This window comes from Manduca sexta, chromosome 3 (assembly GCF_014839805.1).
Source record: "Manduca sexta isolate Smith_Timp_Sample1 chromosome 3, JHU_Msex_v1.0, whole genome shotgun sequence".
In the NCBI taxonomy this organism is placed as follows: domain Eukaryota; kingdom Metazoa; phylum Arthropoda; class Insecta; order Lepidoptera; family Sphingidae; genus Manduca; species Manduca sexta.
The window spans coordinates 9,324,731-9,345,567 of NC_051117.1; the positions used below are offsets into that span (position 1 = coordinate 9,324,731).

Here is a 20,837-nt window from a genome sequence, read left to right on the forward strand (position 1 = left end):
CTTGACGTTTCACAAATCTACTACTCCTACGAGACTGATATCTTTACTATATTCTTTAACTTACTTCTTATCTCCTGCATCCAAGAACTTGATGGTACCAACGCCGGCGAGTTCGAAGCCGATGTCGCTGCCGTAGCTGCCCTTGAGGCGGTAGGTTTCGTCGATTTCGGTTTCTGAGTTGCTGTAGGTGCCGGTCGCGACCAGGTTCGCGGGCTTCGGGATCAGGTTGCCGTTTACGTCGCTCTGCAAGACATGTTAGTTTGAATGTTTGCTAATGGACGTATTTATACCTGACTGGTTAGTGATAATAAAAGTGATGTTAAATTGGATATAGTATCTCCTTTAAATGAGTTAGAATTCATAGTAAGGTTTACATTTTGTGACAGACTTAATTCTATTCATCGTCCCGGGACACTGTCTATCATCAGATGACGCTATATTTTATTGACTTTTTAATTATGATTAGTCCAGAATTTAGGTCTAGAATTACTTTTATGTCTAAAATTAACTTACCTTAAACTCATATTTGAATTTGTCGCCATCAGGGTTGTTCTTCAACGAGAAGGTAGACTGCAAGTTCTTGCCATCCTTCAGCTTGAAGTTGAGCTGGCCTTCATAGTCGATGATCTCCTGGTCAAAGTTGCTGTTGGAAACTTTGCCCTTGTAGCTGATGGTGGAGGCTCCGGAGCCGCGCTTGGGAGCGTCCGAGATGGTCATGTCCATATGGCCATTGTAAAGCTGTAAAGAATTATATATTAATATATTATAATAAGATTGACCATATAATATCTTCCCTGCAGTCAGTAGATTAAGTAAATAATTTGGATTTGTTAGTTAGGCTAATAATGCAATGCTTAAAATCCAACATTTGTCAAATAAATTAAATCCTAACTTTTTGGCAGTAAAACGCGTTCTTCTAAGTAGGATCAATTCCTGTACGTGCCATAGCCTGAAGATTAAGTAAAAACTACTGACCCCATCCTTGAAGGCGCCGTCACGGTCGATCTTCAGGCTGAGGCAGCGTTCAGTAGGCAGCACCAGCTCGGCCACGGTGTGGGCCTTGCCAGTCACGGCGAGGATGCCGTCCTGGTGAATGTTCACTTCCGTGCGCTTGCCGGCGTACTCCAACTTGTTCCTATAGGAGAGTGATGGAGTATTACGAATTTGAATATATAAAGACACAAATGATAGGTAAGAAGACCTATAATATTAGTAATGAATCACATTTTATAAATAAGTAGATAGATAACGTAGCTTCAGAATAAAATAAGAAATATTACATATTAATATTTAATTCTCATTTTGCTACAGTTTCTTACAAATATGAAATAAAACAAGCCAAGATTATATTTCTGGATAGCAGCAAAAAGACATAAAGCCATTGTCCTTTCTTAGATGATGTACCCTCTAGTAAAGTAATTTCTATATTAATTGGGGTAAAAACAATTTCTAAGGATTTTGCTGCTAACTTACTCTCTTTGAAGAACCTTAATCAATAAGTTTGCTTCCTTAGTGAAAGTAATACTCACTTGGTGTCCATAACTTTGTCGGTCTTCTTGTTGTAGGTGGAGAAGTGCACTTTGTCGCTATTGTCCTTTTCGAAGTTGAGGAATAGGTCAATATCTGCGTTGAACACTGGCTCCTTAGCCGTAAACCTCACGTCTCCCTTGATCTTGCGGTTGATCTATAAGATAATCAAAATTGCTGGTCAAAGTAGAGTAAAGTAGAGTAAAAGGCATAGATTTAAAATATTTTTAATCTATGCTTTAGCATTTCAAACAGCCATCATGAGTATTGAGGATATAACCTAAATATTATAGAAGAATATTTACAAAACATCTACTATCGTGTATGGCAGACATTCATTTAAATCCCGAGCAATGTTGTTTTTGAAATAAAAACACCACACATATTTTTATTATTCGGTCTGAGGGTCGAATGAATAACTTTACGATTTATAGTTGATTTGCAGTCACTAGAAAAATAAATACATCTTATCTTACTTCTTATTAATATTATAAATGCGAAAGTTTGAGGAAACTTTCGATGTTTGTTACAAGCAAAAGCAGAAACTGTTTTACGGTTTTCAATAAAATTTGGCAGATGTATAGAAAATGTCCAGAGTTAACACATAGGCAAGTTTGTATCCCAATAACCTATTTTCATGGGAAATAATAGGATTTTTAAATAGATTACGCCAGCTTCGCACATGCTGCGTTAAACATCAATGTTTTAGGGACTTTTGTAGCAGGCAATATTTTACACGCCGGCGAATCCGTGAACAACACCTAGAAAACTATAATTACCTTCTTAAAGTCGATGATGATAAGTCCGTTTCCTTTGCCGTCAGCATCGGTAACCTTGTACTGTCCGTTAGCCGCGATGCTATCCTTGATGACCAGCTTGAAGTTACCGCTGGGGTTGGCGGTGCGCATAATCTTCAGCAGGTAATCGATGATGTCGCCCCTGCTGCCGGAGATGGTGGCGTGGGACGAGAACACAGCCGGGGTCTCGATGTGGCCGATGTTGATTCTGATGAAATATTACGAATTAATGCTTGTACGGAATATTGCAGCAGCTAAATTGAAAGTTATAATAATATGTAAAGCCATTGGTTTGATGTGTAAATATTTATTTTGGGTCTACTAAGTGACTCAATTACTGAGGCAATAACAATATCTTCAAAAATACACTGTACTCACTTGAAATCCTCATTCTTGCCGCCACCGTTGATCTTCAAGTGTCCAATGAAACCAACGTTCACGTCATTGGGCTTCGTCTTATGGAGAACGAAACCAGAGAGCTCGTACCTTCCAACTCCCTTCATGTCTATATAGTTCTCCACGTTAGACTTTTCAGCACTTACAATATCCCTTCTAGAGAAGGCTTCAAGGTTGGCGTTGTTCAAATTAGCCTTGACTTTGATGCTGTAGTCTCCTTCCTTCTTGATGTGTGTTCTAGCGTCCAGGTTGAATCCAGCACTCTTGTCTTGAAGCTGACCTTCGATGTCGATGTCTATCTTCTTGGGGTCTACGTCAGCGTTTGCCACTAGTTTGAATGGTACAGCGCGAATCTCCACTGTTGCCAAAATAATTTTTGTTATGAGAAATGTCGGAAAGTAGTGATACGTTATATATTTTGTTAATAGCTTTAAGGCGATACCTCAAGGTCCATTTTCATACATTTTGTTTCGGCTTTAATCTGGGTAACTAAACAAGTATTGGCAAGTAAAGAATTTAAATTCACGTCTAGTTAGTGATTAGTTCTCGCAGTTGAAAGAAAAACGTAAAAATAATTAATAATCATGGATATTTCGGCCTTTAAAATTTAATATGACGAAATTTGAAAGGCAGAAATATCCATGATTATTAATTATTTTTACATTTTTCTTTCAACTGCGAGAACTAATCACTAACTAGACGTGAATTTAAATTCTTTACTTGCCAATACTTGTTTAGTTACCCAGATTAAAGGCAAAACAAAATGTATGAAAATGGACCTTGAGGTATCGCCTTAATAGGCTCGATTGACTGGAGTAATTACACAGTCTTAGATATAGACGTCATGAAGCGGTAAATCCTTTTCAAAAAGCATAAGTAAGTTTATATTCTAATGGGCATTCTATAAAAAAATACGTTGAAAGAAAATGAATGTCAATTCAAACTTACAATTGTTCTTGGTAATGACGTTGAAGTTCTTAGAGTTCTCGACGTGGTACTTGAGAATCTGGGAGAAGGTGATCCTAGCGTTGTTGTCTCCACGGTTGGGGCCGTAGTGGATGTCCAGTTCATTATGCATCTAAAATAATTATACAATATAATTAGTCATACACCGACTTCCAAACTCAAAATTGATTACATGTATCTTGAGGAAACTTACAGAATCTGTGTTCTCGAATTTGCCTTTAAGGTCAAAGTTAATTTTAGGGTTCAGTTGGTTGTTGAACGCTAAGACGACGTCAGATCCTTTCCACGAGCCCTTCAGGGATGCGTAATGCTTGACCTCTACATCGAACTCCACTTCCCTCGGTTGTGCGACTGTAGACACAGACCCACAGATCTCCAAGGGTTTCTCAGCATTCTGGAGGTTTACATGGACGCCATCGAAGGTGTATTTCGTAACCCTTCCATCACACTCTCTGATGACTTGGCCGTCGATCTTGACTTCGTACTTCTTGCTGCCAGGAGACGAACCATCAGGCAAGCTGTATTCGAAGATCGGTTTGTAGACGGCACGGTGCTCGTTGCCTTGGACGGAGAATCCGAGTTTTCCAGAGTATTCGATGTCGTCTAACTTTCCTTTGACGGATGCCACGAGCTCGTTGGGTTTCTTGTGTGCCCAGATGTGACCGTAGATGACTTTTCCGACGGCTTCGAGGCCAAGCTTGACTCCAACTTCATTCTCATTGTAAACTGCTTCACCAGTCAGTTGAGAGCGACGGGTCTTCGCACCTGCAATAATATTAATTATTGTTACTTGTTTGAAAGTAACACTAACGTTACTTACGTAACAGTTTTTACCGCTTGAAATGGACTATGTCGATAATCCAAACATTTAAGTCATAAATTAATATTGATACGTCAGTTTTTCCATCTAATGAGAAATTACATCGAATTTTTTAAGTTAATGAGAGAGTATATTTGATAATAGCCATTTTATATGGTCTTACCTTCAGTGTCAAGTAGCAGTTCGAAGCTCCTCCTGCCTGCATCCTTGTCCTCCTTCACAACGGCCTTGATGTGGTAGCCTCGAAGATCGTTCTTTTCGAGGAATAGTTTGAATTTAGCTGAGCCAGATAGAGGCCATTTGCCCATCGCCTTGGCAATAGAGTCCAATTTGTCGTTGCGGTCTGATGGGAGAGAAAATGTATTTTTTTAATGCGAATTCACATCTACGTGCTTTTAAAATGGAGTATTCGAACTATTATAAAGTAGTATTTTACCAAAAACCTAATGTTGATTTTTAAAGTAAATTGAAATTATTACCCATAATAGAAAAATGGTACTCACTGACAATAGGGAAAGGCAGCACCATATCGTAGCACATGGTCAAGCCCAGGGGTCCAGACAGCTGGTCGAAACAGGCTGAGTACTCATTTTCACCTTTCTCCATCTTGATCACCTTCTGCTTCTCTTTCTGTCCCTTTTCCGCGGTCACGAAGACCAAGTCACTGCTAGCGGCGATCAGCTCTTGCTTGTCAACAGGTAAGCCGATTTGAAGGTCGATTCCACGTCCATTCTCCAGGACCTTAGCATTGACGTGTACACCAGTGGAAGAGTGCAAGTTGGTGATCACTTTGATTCCAGTGGAGAATGCATCAGCGTCTATGATGAAGGCTCCAGAGATTTCAAAGTCAGTGCTGGGAACGAATTTGATGTCGGCCTTAGCGTTTTGGGGGGATTGGAAGATCTGACGAATGTCGATGTTGGTGGCCACGTCGAGCCGCGCGGTGGCTGCTCCGATGAGGTTCAGGCGGAGCGGGAGACCCACTGAGGTTGGGTACGCGAGCTCAGCGTCCATGAACAGGAGGTGGGAGCGGATTTCTTGCTGTAAGGGAAATTGATAATATTTTAGCGACGTTGAATTTTGTTTCTTGTGTTATCTTTTTGATTATCTTGTTATATTAATAAAAAAAAATCTCACTTTTAAAACTTGAATGTGTTTGATATTAATATTCTTAACGGCCATTATCTATTTTTTTATCGACGCACATAAAACAACACCTTATTCACACTTAAACTTGACGTTTCCCCAAGTAATATAAACCTACCTGGAAGTGCTTAGCCTTGTTGATGCCAGAGTTGCAGCCGCCCAGAATTTGGTCCAGCATCTTGTTGAAATCGAAGCCCTTGTCGTCTCCGAAGGACAAGAACACGGCGTCAGTGCCGAAGAGTTTTACGTAGATATCTAGGTCCAGCTCGTTGTTGTAGGGGGCAGATTCGGCTTTCAACTAAAGATAACAGGAAATTATTAGCTGATGTGATTTTTTTAAGGGATTGGCCTTCATTTTGATTTCAAGTGAGAATTCAGCACTTCGATAGTTAAGTTTAATTATCGGTTGTAGTCCAATTATGCGATACTAAAGTAAAATGGAAATAAATGTAATTAAAGATTAAACAATATTCTAGGTTTCCTGATCTAATTTATGAAATTGTAAAGAGATTTGTATCTTATACGTTTTAAAATAGAGCATACTTTACAAATTATACGAAATTAATCTGGAATTACATGAACGCAGTAATGAATACTTACGTTCTTATCGAAAACGTCGATTTCACTCTTGATAGACCTGCGTCCACGAGAAAGGCTGTCTTCCACCTTCTTCTTAGACTCCTGGAATCTCTTGACGAGATTGTCATACAGAGCTTGAGGGTCTTCGGTGCGGAGGAAGCTCTTGGGTCCGAGGAAGTGTTCCACAACACGGTCCAGGTTACCTTGGCGACCTCCGAGCTGGAAGATAAGAAAGATGTGAGAGGAGAATCAGGCTTCGTACATGTGGTAAAAGGTTATCAGTAAATAGATTATAGGGTCAGATTTCTAGTTGAAGTAATTTCTTTATTTATCTTCTTTTTTAAATGTATGCCAACCTTTTATTAAGAAGACAGCAACTGCCTACACCAATATTCGTAGAGGTAGGTAGAAATACAATTTGGAAAAAAAAACCATACGATGCGCCTACACTTGTTTTTAACATGATGCAATTATGTCTTACGCAACAAAGCTACATTATCCATGAAATGTTTAAGATTTTTAAAAGACATAGAATTTTACGTGGATCCATGCGGAAACGGTATCTAACAAAAGAAGGTTACCTCCATGACGTTGTAGCTCTGGCCGAACAGGTCCACAGTGAGATTGAAGTTGACGGAGCGAGGGAGGAAAGAGGTTTGCGAGTAGATGACGGTCTGATCGACGCTGCCACCAGCGCCTAGAGCGTCCAGCTTGTACGACATCTCGCGGTAGAACGAGTATTTCCTGTAAATTGTGTCATTGAATATTAAATTGCATGGGAAGTTTTCTAAAGCGCGAACATCAAGATTTACTAAAATGTATTGTACTTCCAATTCCACATTTAGAGAGATCTGTAAACATATACCACAGCCATGGGAGAGTGTCTGCTCTGGATCTATTGGTGACTGTAGTCACATCCTAATTATAACACTGTCATAGTATTTCAACCATAAATTACTATATTTTTTTTACTCTATTACGTACGTGATTTAAAAGTTTTTGGTTTCATTAGAAAATCATTAACAAGTTAATGGTCTTCGAACGTAATAGGCCGCTAAATGGATACGAACCTCTCATCAACCTTGAACTTGTTAGGTGTGCGGATTTGTCCGTAGTGCTTCTTCGCGAGCTGTTTGTCGGGGTTGGAGGAAGATCTGATGTGGCGCAGAGATGACGTGATGAAGTTGCCCACTGGAAAGACAGTAAATCTTCAGTGGACACTCTAGGTTTATTTGTAAATTTAATATTTGGAGATAATGAAATGTCCGTTTTTGTAGCAAATTGATTTGACGATTCTGACATATTTTTGATTTTAAATTTTATTGACATTATTTTAGACTAGAGAAAACAAAAAAAAACAATAATAAATGCTCGTCTGTCTTGCAATTAAAAATAACAATCATTGCCAGTTGAAAACTGTTACAACTGCCTCTAATAAGTAATTATGGTTAATGAAAAAAGCAACACCACCCACGACTTGTATTTTATACAAAACTGCAATTATATTACGGTCTTTCGCCGAGTCATTTGATGTTTAGGTTCCGTATTGCTCAGGAAATACTTTCATATTTCGAAATTCGTCAAACTTCTCAATAAGTAACTATTCTAATTAAGCATGCTGTTTCAAAAAAGCGTGACAGATTTATACTGGTCGTCAAACTTCTCAATAAGTAATTACCCTAATTAAGCATGCTGTTTCGTGACAGATTTATACTGTCTATGATAGCATATACTTGGTCGTAGCAAAGCTGCCTTTCTACAATTGTCAACGCCACCTCTAAGTATGGGAATGTTATCCTAGCCTCTGTCTATCCTATCAATCCATTTTGGTTAGGGTCCCAATTTCTAATTACCTTGGTGTACCGGCTCGGAGTCAAGTAGATTTTTGATTTCACTGGCGGAATGGCTGCAAGGACATTCGATCACGGCGAGGTACGCCTTGATGCGGATCTCGGAGTCCAGCTGACGGTTCTTCATGATGTCCATGGCGGTTTTATGGATCTATCAAGAGAATTATTTTGGTTACATTAACTGGCAATGTTATTAGATGAATTTATATATCCATTGAAAAATATGTCTTTTAAAAAGAGACGAGAAGTAATTTTATGGGTGGGTGATTAAAAATCTTGCTCAAAATAGTATATAATCCAAGAGACATCTCTCTGTTCAAAGTTTCTGGACCGCATCCCCTAGAATTAAGGATTACGCAATATATTCTGTAAGGTGTGTCTTTACCTTAGCACTGCAAGGGTCTGCATGGAAAGCTTCTAGAGCCGCGGCCCTGACCCTGGCCTTCACATTGTTGTCCACAGCGCAGTGCACCAGCTTGTCGATCAGAGAGTCCTCCAGGTGGCGGATGTTGCGGATTCCCTTGAGGATTGCGACAACCTGGCAGAAAAAAATAAAATATTATGTGAAATGCTAATTGTATTTTTAGAGGTTGGGTTTGGTATTTTTAATAATGAAAAAATTGAAGGTAGTTATAGTATATTATTAAAGGGGTACGTAAAAATGGCCATTTAAATCTAGTTTTTAATTATGTGAAGATTTTGCGGATTCTGGTATGCTAAGTAAGAATGAATAAAGCTTGCTGAGCTCTGTGCTGATAGACGCATTTCGTTAAATAACTCTTGTATCACATTCACATTGCGGGTGGCCCAGAACCGGTCCCTATGGCGCTCAATAGGGAAGGCCTATGTTCAGCAGTGGACGATTCCCTGCTGAAATGATGAGATGATCACATTCAAGGGATCAACTCAACTTAGTTCGAAGGTGCCTAAAAACGTAGTCCAAATAACTTACCACATCCTCATCAGGCTTGTTCTTGGGCCTGCAGTTCTGCAGCTTGGATCCGAGTTTGTTGCTGAGAGCGACGATACCCTCCGGCTTGACATTGTGGCAGTCGTGTTCGCGGCAGTACGCTCCGCCGAGGGCTCCGGCTCCGAGGTACACCTCCTTGGGCAGATTCGGCATGTCCAAGAGACCCTGTGAAGTGATCAATTGTTTATAAGATAATTTTACTATAGTCCCTATGTTGATTAGTTTTATTTGGAAAGTCCTTTTTTTAAGGAGTTGATCATTAAGTGGCTATCATGGCACATTTTCAATATTATATTATACGTTGATTTGGATGAATCCCTCCTGGCCAATCTTAACGAAGATCAGCAAGGTACGCAGGAGACATTACAGTACGTAATTATAGCCTTATTTGGAGATATTATAGCCCCGTGTATTTTTTTTATTCAAGTACTTTTTAATTTAATTTCAATATTCTCTAATTGGTCGACATAATCAGGATGTACCAAAATTTACATTATTACTGTATTGAAATAAAAAAGAAACATCTTGGACTACATCAAATAATCTAAGACCAAGAATACTAACAGCAGCAGCCTTCAAAGCGGGGTTGTTGACGTGTCTGGCGTTGCCGAGGGACAGGAACACCAGGTGCTGCTCCAGCTGGCTGAGGTCCTTGGACTTCAGGATCTGGATGGAGGCTTCGATGCTCTCGCCAGTGCCGACGCGTAGCAACGCATCCAGATACACGCGCCTGGAAGAGGAGGATAGTTAGTAATACTGATTCGGTGAGTTTATTCGTTTTTAATTTCTGGTTTTTGCTCTCGTTTATTGATTATAAAAGAAATTATTAAATACGCTGTACGTTAGGTGTTTATTTTGTGTGATTATCGTATACAACGCTAATTGTATCGTAAACTTTAGTTTGAGTAATCGTTCTTCATAAGTAATAAAAAATAAATAATACCTATACTCTACAATTAAAACATGACATTTTATACGAAATACTTGAATAAATACTTACTTTTCCAGTTGGTGTGCCTTGACTTGGCTGTAAATCCTCATCAAGTCATCTTTGCTTGACGTTCTCATGATCTGTAGGGGAGAAGATTTGTGTAAAAATCTAATCATTTACAAGTTATATCTCAATTACTAAAAAGTCTTGAGATAAAAGGGGAGGTAGTTGCTGGAGCAAAATTATTATTAGGAGAAAGAAATAAAACAGTACTCCGTACTTAAGAATACGTCAAGTAAATTTATTGATAATAAGAATACAGGTAAATACATAACAAACTATGAACTTGTAATTATTTGTAGAAAATCGACTAGATCAAATACGGATATAGAAATAAAAGTCAAGATCGCTTCATGCAGTTTGGAGGTCACTTTATGATTATCTATTTGATACTGACCCTGACAAGTTGTGCAAACTGTCCAGCAGACTTGGAGCTAGCGTCATTGGCGACGGTCCTGGCGGTCTCCTTCACAGCACTGATCACGGAGTTGAGGTTACCGTTCGCCGAGGACGTGCCGTGGGGGACGTCGAAGATGATGCTGCGGGACTCCGTGCAGTGGGCTGCAGCAGTACATGGATAATTAATTGTGATCAAAGATGGAACTGTGATATTATTTAAGATGCTACAGACAATAGAAATTAAAGTTATTTAAGGTTGTGTTTGCTAAAAATATATCATAATTCTTATCTCATTGTAGTATGACTAATTATCTGAGCATATTAGTAATATACTAAATAAGGAAAAAAAATCTGGCTTCATTCGTAAATTCATTCAGATATATAAAAATATGAATACAGTAAAGAAACCTTACCGTTACCACCACCAGCGCCTCCCTTGCCGGAGAGGGTCAGCTTGGTGTGGACCTTTGCCCTTGCGCCGTTCTCTCCCACTGAGAAGGGTTTGTACAGGTACTCCTCAATGGCGGACACTTTCTCTGGCACTCCGTTGTTCACTTTCGACTCCACGTTCAACATGGATTGCAGCACTTGCAAGTCCTTGATTCCCTGTTTCATTACAAATAGATTTATAAACGGTTCTTAAATACATTCATACTTAGTAAAATTGAACGTTATCAAAATGTGTTCTTTATTTTCAAAGAAAGAGAAATGCCTAATCTATTGACCACCCACTTTTTATTCAATTAATTGTGAGTATTATGATTTCAACTTTCAAGACAGAATAGCCAATAGAAGCACAGGAATTGCATTATTATTCTGTCCTGACAGTAGGTCCTTAATCATTTTAATTATCAATGCATCTTTTGAAGCTACCACCAAGCGGGCTATGTGTTCGTCCCGTCAAGAAAACTTACGGCGTCAGGGTTGGCGATGGAATTGACGAAGTCGTTGCGTCCTTGTTCGCGGTGAGCGCAGCGCGAGAGGTCTCGGGAGCGGTGCAGCAGAACGGCGCCGCCCTCTTGAGAGGACGACACCTCCGTGGGACACACGCCGAACACGTCCACCTGAGAGAATATAATATATAAATTTAAGATAATATTTACAAGTCACTATAGTCTACAAAGTTCTATCGTTGAAAAAAAACGTATGGCTTAGAGCTAAACAGTACAAACGCCTTTCGATGCGGATTATCACGAACTCTTTTGAAACAAGGCCGTCGACCTACCGCAAATTCTGAGAGAATATAATACCTTCAGGTACTTGTTCTTGGTATTTATATGAGGTGTTATAATTTAAATTTAATTATGCTGTATACAATTTTAATTATGTAATTTGATTTGTGTGCTTCTTGATACTTTAATTATGAATTTGATTAATATCATTCTACCTGAAATATTCTGTTTGCTTCACATAAATCTACATTACAAATGTCATTTTATCATCTCAATTCTAATCTAGGTCTTCATATATTTTATAATCATTTGTAACCAGTTTACCTGTACGGAAGGCTTCTGCTCGGCTTGGAGTAAAGAGATGATAGCCCTCTTTATGTTCAGCGAGCGACGGCTGTCGTCCTCCGCAGCACAGATCTCCGGCCCGACTCTACCGTCCTGGTACGAAAACCTGACTGGCTTTTCGATGCCTTGCGGACATGGGTATTTCTGCAAAAGAAATATAATGTTATTCATCGAGATATAAAAGGACCTTCCAGAATTTATTTTATCTTAGAATAGCCTAAAAACGTGTCAGAAAAATAAAGAACCTATAAAGACTATATAAAAAGATTAGATATTAAATACAGAATACCACGTCTGTATCTCATATTGGTGGGCAGAGAAGTTATGGACAACCACTTTTCTTTCCCCCATATTTCCCTCTATTTAATCAAACTATACACAATCGGATCTTTGGCTTGAAAAGGGTATCGGGTACCAAATGAAAGCGGCCATTTTAAGAACGGGATGGTTGGCTCTCACTTGAGAAGGCATACGTTCAGCAGTAAATGGCGTTAGGCTGATTGATATACAATTACCTTGCCGTCCGGTCCAGAGAGGACCATGTTGTGCACGGAGAGTTCAAGCTCGCAGTTGCTTATCGCGGACACCGACGCCTGACCGAGCATCTTGAGGCTGGTCTCTTGGTTGTCTGCTCCGGTGAGGTACACACTGACGGTGCCTTCCACTCCATAGTTGTATTTTTGTCCAGCGGCGAAAGATGGGCTTGAAGCTGTTGGGAAAAGGAATATGAATAATTTTAGTGCAAAGGTTATTTAACTATATTTTCTTATGCATTCTATTAAAGGCAAGAACTAGTTGTCAGTAATAAATTCAATATTAACCATCTGAAAGATAGATTAAGAATATACTTACATCCTTTACAGGCTATCTGGCATTTGCCTGAAACAAACAGAACAGTAATGTTAATTGTTTATTCATTATTTCTTATGTTTACGCGAATGTTAAGGCATTGTGTCCACCTCATGACCATGAACGCTGCAAAGTCTTCGAAACGTTGGGAGAAAATAATAATATAAATCAGCGTGATGAAATCCGTAAATAGTTTTAATTTAATAAATGCTTATTTATATTACGAGAGAGTGTTACTATTCGAAATTATTAAAAAAAATTAAGTGGTATCAATGAGTCTTCAACATATTTTTTATATTACTCCAACATGCTTTTACGAACAAGGAAAGGATTTAGCTAAGTTTGTACGACCTGATTTAAAAATGTTTGGAGAATTCAGTTCAGAACACATTTCTTTCACAAATAAAGGCAAAAGCTCGTTAAACATTTCATTCATTCATTGCGAATCCACCTTCGATAAAGGCATGTTTGTTTAAATCAAATAATATAAGGTATTACTCTTTTGGGGATACAGATTGCGAAGCATATAAGACGCGTGACACCATCACTTATGTTTAATTTGTGCCAATTATCTCAGATATTGTTGTCTATAATTGGAGGTGCGCTAATTAGTGAGGCGCGTTCTCCATCTTAATTTATTCTGTTTCCCGAAATTAAATAACCACTGATTTTTTTTGTAGATAAAAGTAATCTAAACATTAATCCAGCACAGGTCCACCTATCTATAAAAAAATATCCAAATCTATTTACCTTACTGTTAGAAATAAATAATGGAACTACTGGACATAATGAGAATTAACATCTCATGTCTCAGGATGGCGAGCGCAGTGGAATAGTAAACAATACTTTGTAATTCAAGGTGTTGGATGGTGTTTCTACTGTTTATGTGCGGTCGTATAGCTTACCATCAGGCGAACGGCAAGCTTGACTCATCATTCAAAGCAATTAAAAAAAATACTACGTAGATTTGAATTTGCCATACACCTAACAAAAAATCATTGCAGTCACTCGCAATTTAGACAGTTTAGTTTTACAAAATTAAATAAAATTTTGTCCTTATCAAAATCAAGTTTCTTTTGAAGACTTAGCAAACCAGATCCTGGTTAAGATGTTTCGTAGATAAAAGAAACCTTGAAGTCAACACAAATGAAATTGACCAACTAACTTATCACAGTTCAAAGTCACAAACCAATTAGCAAGTAAACATATTGAATGGTAATTAGAAACTTATCGTCGGTTAAAGGTCCCACTGATTTCTATTATTGACAATGTAAGAATTCCGGTTCATGCTGATCGTAATATAGAAGATTCCGTGGCTTTATCTATTCATGGAATCTTACTCAATATACAATAAAAAATTTATGATGCACCTATATGTACAAATTGCTGAATGGGTTTGGATGATATTAATATTTATATATTTAGATCAAGTTAGATTAATATACTATAGGCTATCAAGTATTAAAGCGAAGTACATAAGTTGAGATTATAATGTATCCAGCTAAAGAAAATATGTAAAAAAATATAATACAAACGACAGCGCTCTTATTTGAACGAACTACGTTTTCGACGTTATTCCTTATTTCTTATTTCATACAGTTTTATTTTCTATATATGTAATGTTATATTAAAGCCTAAAACACACAGAATTTCTTCCAAACATCGTCGAGGACGCGGCGCGTAATAAATTTCTTCCCCCACGTGACGGCTGATGCCCCAGTCGCCAGCAATTACCCAATTTGTCCAAACTGGAGGGGACTGGCCTCGCCTCTCGACAGCATTGCCATCGACGATTCATAAATGCATTTATTTTGACAGGACTTTTGTAGGTTACAATATGGGAAAATTAGGTGAAATATATTTTTAAGTTGTAATAAAAAATAATTATGTATTATGTTATTATTATTTACTTTCATGAGTAATTCTAACCAGCTGATGTATTAAAACATAATATAATGGTCATAAGTACGAACATAGTAAATTAAATTACATATGGTATACAGGGTATCAGGGCCAAACTATTCCACTTGCGTGCGGATGCGACAGTTAACTGATCGTTTTCAAGTTAATTCGTTATTGAGAGGCCATCCGTTTGTCATGTCTGCTTACTACTAGATAGTTAAACTATGAATATATGCAGTCCTACTTATAAACTTGTTTTAGCGTTAAGAGGTGGTTAAGAATTGCTTAAATAGCTGTCAAAAACATCACGCGTTCCTAGTTTAAACCTTATTAAAAGGCAAGATGGCTGGTTTTGACTTACAGCTGATCGAGTTGTTGGAAATAAGGACGCAAATGATTAAATTGTATTTATAGTCTATTATATTGGAGCCTTATTTTCATCACGAGTAAATATATGTTTTAACTAAGCATAGCTTTACGAATGTTTTATAAGTAAAACTGATGATCAACAATGTGACATGATTCTATTTTGACATACCGAAAAAAATATAAGTTAGCTTTTTCACATATTTAGTTCCCCTTTCACCTTATAGATTACAATCATTAGCTTATACAATGTTTACTTTAGATAATATATTATAAACAATTAGAATTTAATTGACACGTCTACTTATTATTTTTTGAGCGTAAGGAAAATGTTTAAGAACAGTTCATTAATTAAAGATAAAGTTATGTAAACACGATAATTTTTATATTTGTCTTTACAGATAATGCTTTTCGCAGATGGCTATACTCTTATTTAAAAGTATAGATTTGAAATAATTTATTCGTTTACAATTACTCTAGCTTTACTCATGTTGCAAAACAAAGTTAGTGGGATTAGATATTGATATTTGAAGTGTACTAGCATAACTGCCTGGGAATTAATTTGAGAAAACTATGCTCGTCCCGAGATATGTGTAAAGTGCAGTAGCAATGCAGTGCTTTACAATTTATAATTTAAGCAACAGCTTAAGCAGAGATTAGGTTTGCAAATCTTGCAGTATCTTCTGCAAGAAATTTTCTCCGCATGAACAATCACGGCGAGCTAACCTCTGCAATATTTGAAGCTTGCAGGACTTGTGCAAGTCAAACATTGTCACTAGTGTTAATGCATCTAGAAGTTCTTGCGCAAGAATTTGTAAAATCATCGTGTAGGCGATTGTGAAGATTACAATCAAGCGAGGTTGTCGAGGTAGTGGAAAAAAAAAGTTATATTATTTTACCCCCACTAAAACAAAGAGCAGGGATGACATTCTAGGGCCATCGCCCCTGGATATTGAGATGAATAGAGCTAAAGACGTAATAAAAGTATTATTAGCTGATAACTTTAGATAAATCGATGAACTGTTGCGGTCAAAGTCATGTCTATCGACTTCGTCTCAATGTGGTCACTGTCAAGGCGAATTCATTATCAATTTAAACGAAAAACATTTAATGGAAACTGCAAAATAAATTGGTGATTTTTAATCCAATGACCGAAGAAATAAAGTAGAAAGCTAGTGTCACTAAATCTTGGGGGACCTTCGATATAGTTCTGAAACTGAAATAGTTCTCGATACTAAATTGAAGATAAGTTTTAAAAACATATTGCCTGATGAACATAAGTTGTTATTAGGTGAAATTGAGAATCTAGTCGAGCTCTCTTATAAGATTAAACCTTCATCATTACAAAAAATTATTCATTCTTACGTGATTAAACCTTTTCCATTACAAAAATCATTCACGATTGGCATAGTCTAAACGAATCGATGTTTTAGGGAGTTGTTTAGGTATGGTTCCCTGCAGTTATCTTAGTACAACAAGATGTGGGAACGTCCCGTATGCGCCGAAGAAGACCACCACGGGTTTTGGTTTGTATGCCGGAGAAGGGTGTATAAAGGGTCAGGGAATCTTTCCAATGCGCGCTCGGAAGATGCTATACTCTCGATTATCGACTTTCGACATTAGGGCAAAAGATCGGTGAAACCAACATAACCGTTTCACTCAACTTCCAGTGGTGATAGCAATAACGCGTTTTTTGAAAAATAAGGAGGTCCCTACTTCTTTCGAACTCAACTTTATCGAAACACGGACGAGGCAATCACTATCCAAATCCATACTGGACCATTGTGGTGGAATTATATTTCAGGATAGAAAAAGCAGACAGTCGTTAATGATGCAGTTACTCAACAAAGACCATTGTGTTTAAATGATTAGCGGGTTACTTTTGACTAAAAGGACTTGCTGGTGGTAGGATATATTTTATATCCGCTCAGATAGCGACCGCTGTACACAAGGTGTTAAAACCCGCCATAGTGACCCACGTAAGTGTATGATCAGCCTGTGAATATCCGGTTCCAACAGGCCGGCATTATTTGTCAAGGGGCAATCATCCCTCGTCAGTCGACATTCTATTGGAGCCCACTCCACTTACCACCAGGTGCGGTGGGGATACTATGCCGTGATCGTATGAAAAAGGAACCTAAAGACCTAATCCTTGATTAATCTGAAATAGTTTCATATTACATTATATCGCATATTCGGAATTTGTGAGCCAATTGCAAACTATGCAAATTGAATCTCACCAAATACAAATAAAAGGAGCTCAATTTCTTTACTTTAATCTTTCAGATCCTTCTAAAGAGAGAAGACGAAAGCGTTCATACCTAACTGGCATTGATACCTATTGTTGACACATCGGGTAACAGATAATACAATCTGAGGTCAAAGTTCCCCCTATCTGTTTATTGCAAATTAACATTATCTGAAGGCGAGTTAGTAACACTTTGTTCAATACAGAAGAATATTGTTCAGTTATCTAAAATCGAAAAATATTATTCCAAGTAATTGTACATTTATTTTATTATCTGTAGTGTTTTATTTTGATAAAATTATGTTAATATGTGTAATGATCTGGATCCACGAAGATGTTTTGTAGTTATTTTATAATAAGAAGGATATGCTTGAGAGTTTATTTGAACGAATCTACAATATGAATTTCACAAGTCAAAAGACATATCTTGAGTAACGAAAGCTGTACTTTTGAATAATTTAAGTCCGTGAAAATGCTTTCATGCGAAAGGGCTACATGTAGTCAGAAACCCACAAATATAATATCTAAGGAGTTCTAAATTATTTCGAGTAACGGAATTTATGAACATTCCAGCATCTTCTAATTTTAAAATACTCTTAGCAACATTGTTTAGATTGTGTTACTGCCTTCAGGTATTATCTAAAATTATATACGATTTTTTTTATTCCTTTGAATAACAAGACGAGCTTGTTGTTCGGTAAGCGATACCGCCTATAAACAGTAAAAACTCCATGCATCACCTTGAATTACAAAGTATTGTTTGCCATTCCACTGCTCTCGCCACCATGAGACATGAACTGTTAAGTCTTATTGTGTCCAGTTGTTACACTGGCTACTAAGTCCTTCAAACCGGTAATTTCGTATGTATTGTAGTTTGTAAAAGCATTGTAAGACTGAATAAATACAATGTTACTCTGTTACTTGCAGATCTTTAAGGAACCTATGTTCACCTACAGCTAGTTAATCAAAAAAGCTCTCCTGCCATTACATTTACTGTACCTCATAATTATTATAACAATTTTAAATAGGACCTTAGTGAAAACAATGCTAACCAAAAAAGACCTCTCTTACAAAGAAGTTATATTAGACCTAAATAAGAATATATTTAGAGAAATATGTTTCATTCTTTATTTGGAATTTTATGCACGTGACTTTTGCACGCATCTTGAAACTTGAAATGAAAATTGTTATAAATTAATAATGTTATCTTGTTCTTAACATTTTTATCAAGTAACGTTGGCTATTGTTAGCTGCAAGTCTTAACTACCCTTATCGAATGTTTATATAATATATAAGTTGCCCGTATCATTGTTATAAAATTTTGAACTTTATTTGTCAATACCGTACAATCATTTTTTGATAATATGAACCTGTATAAGACAAATTTTCTACTTGTGAATAATCTTTATTATTTTCTTAAATATATCGATAAATGATTGTTATTACATCTAGATTTTTCCACCCGTCGAAATAAAACATAAAATTATTAGGACAATAAGTTAATATTATTTTTAAAATATTTTAAATTATATCTGACTTCATTATTTATTTTTGTAGGAGTGTAGAGTTATCTTGGGTTTATTTTGCTTTAGTCTCTTTGTTATTTCAATAGAGCCTATTGAAATAACAAAGCCTAGCCTAGTTTGCATTTATATGTTGGATTAAAACTCAGTATTAAAGAAAGAATAAATATAAATTGACCAATGAATAATATCAAAATAATTATAGAATAAATGTCTTTCTCATCTGCTTCAAAATTTTAATAATAATTGTAAAATATTAATTATACTTAATAATCGCAAATAGCTGCCATTTTTTCTTTTATATAATTTGCCTCTGTGTTATGGACAAAATCGCAAATATGTAGCACTTTTTTTATAATGAAACTCTTCCATCGAATTCTAAACACATCGTTATATATTTTTACATTATTAAAAATAGGACAAAAAATTGCAAATTTTGTTTATGTACTAAATTGCGACAGCATCAAATATAAAAAAAAAAAAACAAAATATTTAATAAAAATTGGGATAGTATAATTACAAAAAAATTATCCCTTCTGGCACAAAAAACCGGAAAATAATAAAAAACTCACCGTTCCCGTACGCTGCTTTCCATAAAACGGAAATTACAAATAGCACACTTAATAATCTATTACTTTTCCCCATTTTGACAGGGGTAAAAGTGGGACACTTATTATAAATGATTCAGTCTTTTTAGCTTTAAATACTACTTGTCCGGCGGTACCGTTGTGGACAATAAGTCGGGAGGGACGCCGCTCGACTCTTTTATAGACGAACCCCACGCCCTCCCGGTACGACACCAAATTGGTAGCGAAATGTAAATTTGTATGCTATGTGTACATGGATGGAACCGGAATATTATTTCCCGGTTGTTTTTTGTGGTGCAAGTTGGAAAGGTGTAATGTTATGTAGACTGTGCTTAAATAAAAAAAAAGGGACTAGAAATTATAATTTAGTATAGTCACAAAAAAATGCTAGAAAAATGTATGATATTTTACTAAGCATTTTAAAAATTTTGTTTTGGCTACATAGTTAGCAGACTAGTCACAATATTTAATTTGATTCCTGATAAATTCTATTTAAGATATTCTTAATGTAAAAAAAAATATAATTTTAAGGATTTTTATCCGACTTGAAATGTATATTGTAGCAACTAACATATTACAATTTTTATTATTTTCTTTCATGCAATTGAAGCCATAATAGTAAAAAAAAAATGTATTTCGATTATATGCACGCAAGTCATTGTATTTTATAAATTGATCACTTAGGCTGTGTGTTATATCGTTGATTAAAATCATTTGTATCTAATTTTAGCTCTAAAATAATATAAGTAATTATTTATTAGTAGATATTAGATTTATGTTTTTCTTCCTTTCGAAACTACATTAACACGAACCGGAATATATTATCGGCCTATCTCTCATGTGCACTCAGCCGAATTAATTATTTGTTGTTGATAGCGTCCGTTTATACAGCAAAGGTTAAGTTTAATTGTAAAATAACAATATTATACCTCATGAAACAGAAATCGCTATACTTAGGTATAATATCATTATAACTAATTAGTATAATAATTAGTTAACAAAAGACCTCACAGCTTCAAAACGGTTTGATGGAGGAACTACATTATATTTTGGCTATATTATGGCATTGTATTGTATAAGTAACGTATTGAATAAACATATTATCTTTTAGGTAATTGTAATTTAAAGCTCTCTCTCTGTAGTCGGTCCCTCATGTCTGAGGATTGTGGTCATCATTGGATATGCCGCATTTAGAACAGAATATTTCTCTCCACTGGTTTCTGTTCATCGCATCTTCTACTAATTTGTAATTAAATTTAAAGCTAAATATCATTATTATTAAACGAACGGAAAGAAACTACAAATATTATTTTGAAGTCAGTTTAAGGGCTATTGCTGTTAATGGATATTGACGTTAACCATCTGGCAAGCGGCTTTCTTTAAGTAAAGTTGTACTACAGGCCT

At 36.5% G+C, this 20,837-nt stretch overlaps 1 protein-coding gene across 2 annotated transcripts in view; it reads right to left on the reverse strand.

Annotated features, from left to right (window-relative positions):
- The window catches only part of LOC115449632 (apolipophorins-like), a 36,170-nt gene extending 16,533 nt beyond the window's left edge, over window positions 1-19,637 (reverse strand). For both annotated transcript variants that reach the window (XM_037439644.1, XM_037439636.1), the window contains exons 1-26: window positions 19,419-19,637; window positions 12,811-12,837; window positions 12,474-12,667; window positions 11,938-12,102; window positions 11,356-11,505; window positions 10,855-11,047; window positions 10,440-10,603; window positions 10,052-10,122; window positions 9,616-9,781; window positions 9,034-9,216; window positions 8,467-8,619; window positions 8,085-8,232; window positions 7,302-7,422; window positions 6,813-6,975; window positions 6,253-6,450; window positions 5,771-5,950; window positions 5,010-5,547; window positions 4,670-4,849; window positions 3,880-4,451; window positions 3,669-3,798; window positions 2,703-3,078; window positions 2,307-2,532; window positions 1,530-1,684; window positions 976-1,135; window positions 514-738; window positions 65-243 (exon numbers count right to left, since the gene is read on the reverse strand). In XM_037439644.1, the coding sequence (XP_037295541.1) occupies window positions 65-243; window positions 514-738; window positions 976-1,135; window positions 1,530-1,684; window positions 2,307-2,532; window positions 2,703-3,078; window positions 3,669-3,798; window positions 3,880-4,451; window positions 4,670-4,849; window positions 5,010-5,547; window positions 5,771-5,950; window positions 6,253-6,450; window positions 6,813-6,975; window positions 7,302-7,422; window positions 8,085-8,232; window positions 8,467-8,619; window positions 9,034-9,216; window positions 9,616-9,781; window positions 10,052-10,122; window positions 10,440-10,603; window positions 10,855-11,047; window positions 11,356-11,505; window positions 11,938-12,102; window positions 12,474-12,667; window positions 12,811-12,837; window positions 19,419-19,491 (5,090 nt within the window). In that variant the 5' untranslated portion in view covers window positions 19,492-19,637. The remainder of the gene's footprint in view (window positions 1-64; window positions 244-513; window positions 739-975; window positions 1,136-1,529; window positions 1,685-2,306; window positions 2,533-2,702; window positions 3,079-3,668; window positions 3,799-3,879; window positions 4,452-4,669; window positions 4,850-5,009; window positions 5,548-5,770; window positions 5,951-6,252; window positions 6,451-6,812; window positions 6,976-7,301; window positions 7,423-8,084; window positions 8,233-8,466; window positions 8,620-9,033; window positions 9,217-9,615; window positions 9,782-10,051; window positions 10,123-10,439; window positions 10,604-10,854; window positions 11,048-11,355; window positions 11,506-11,937; window positions 12,103-12,473; window positions 12,668-12,810; window positions 12,838-19,418) is intronic.
- Between the last annotated feature and the right edge of the window lie 1,200 nt (window positions 19,638-20,837).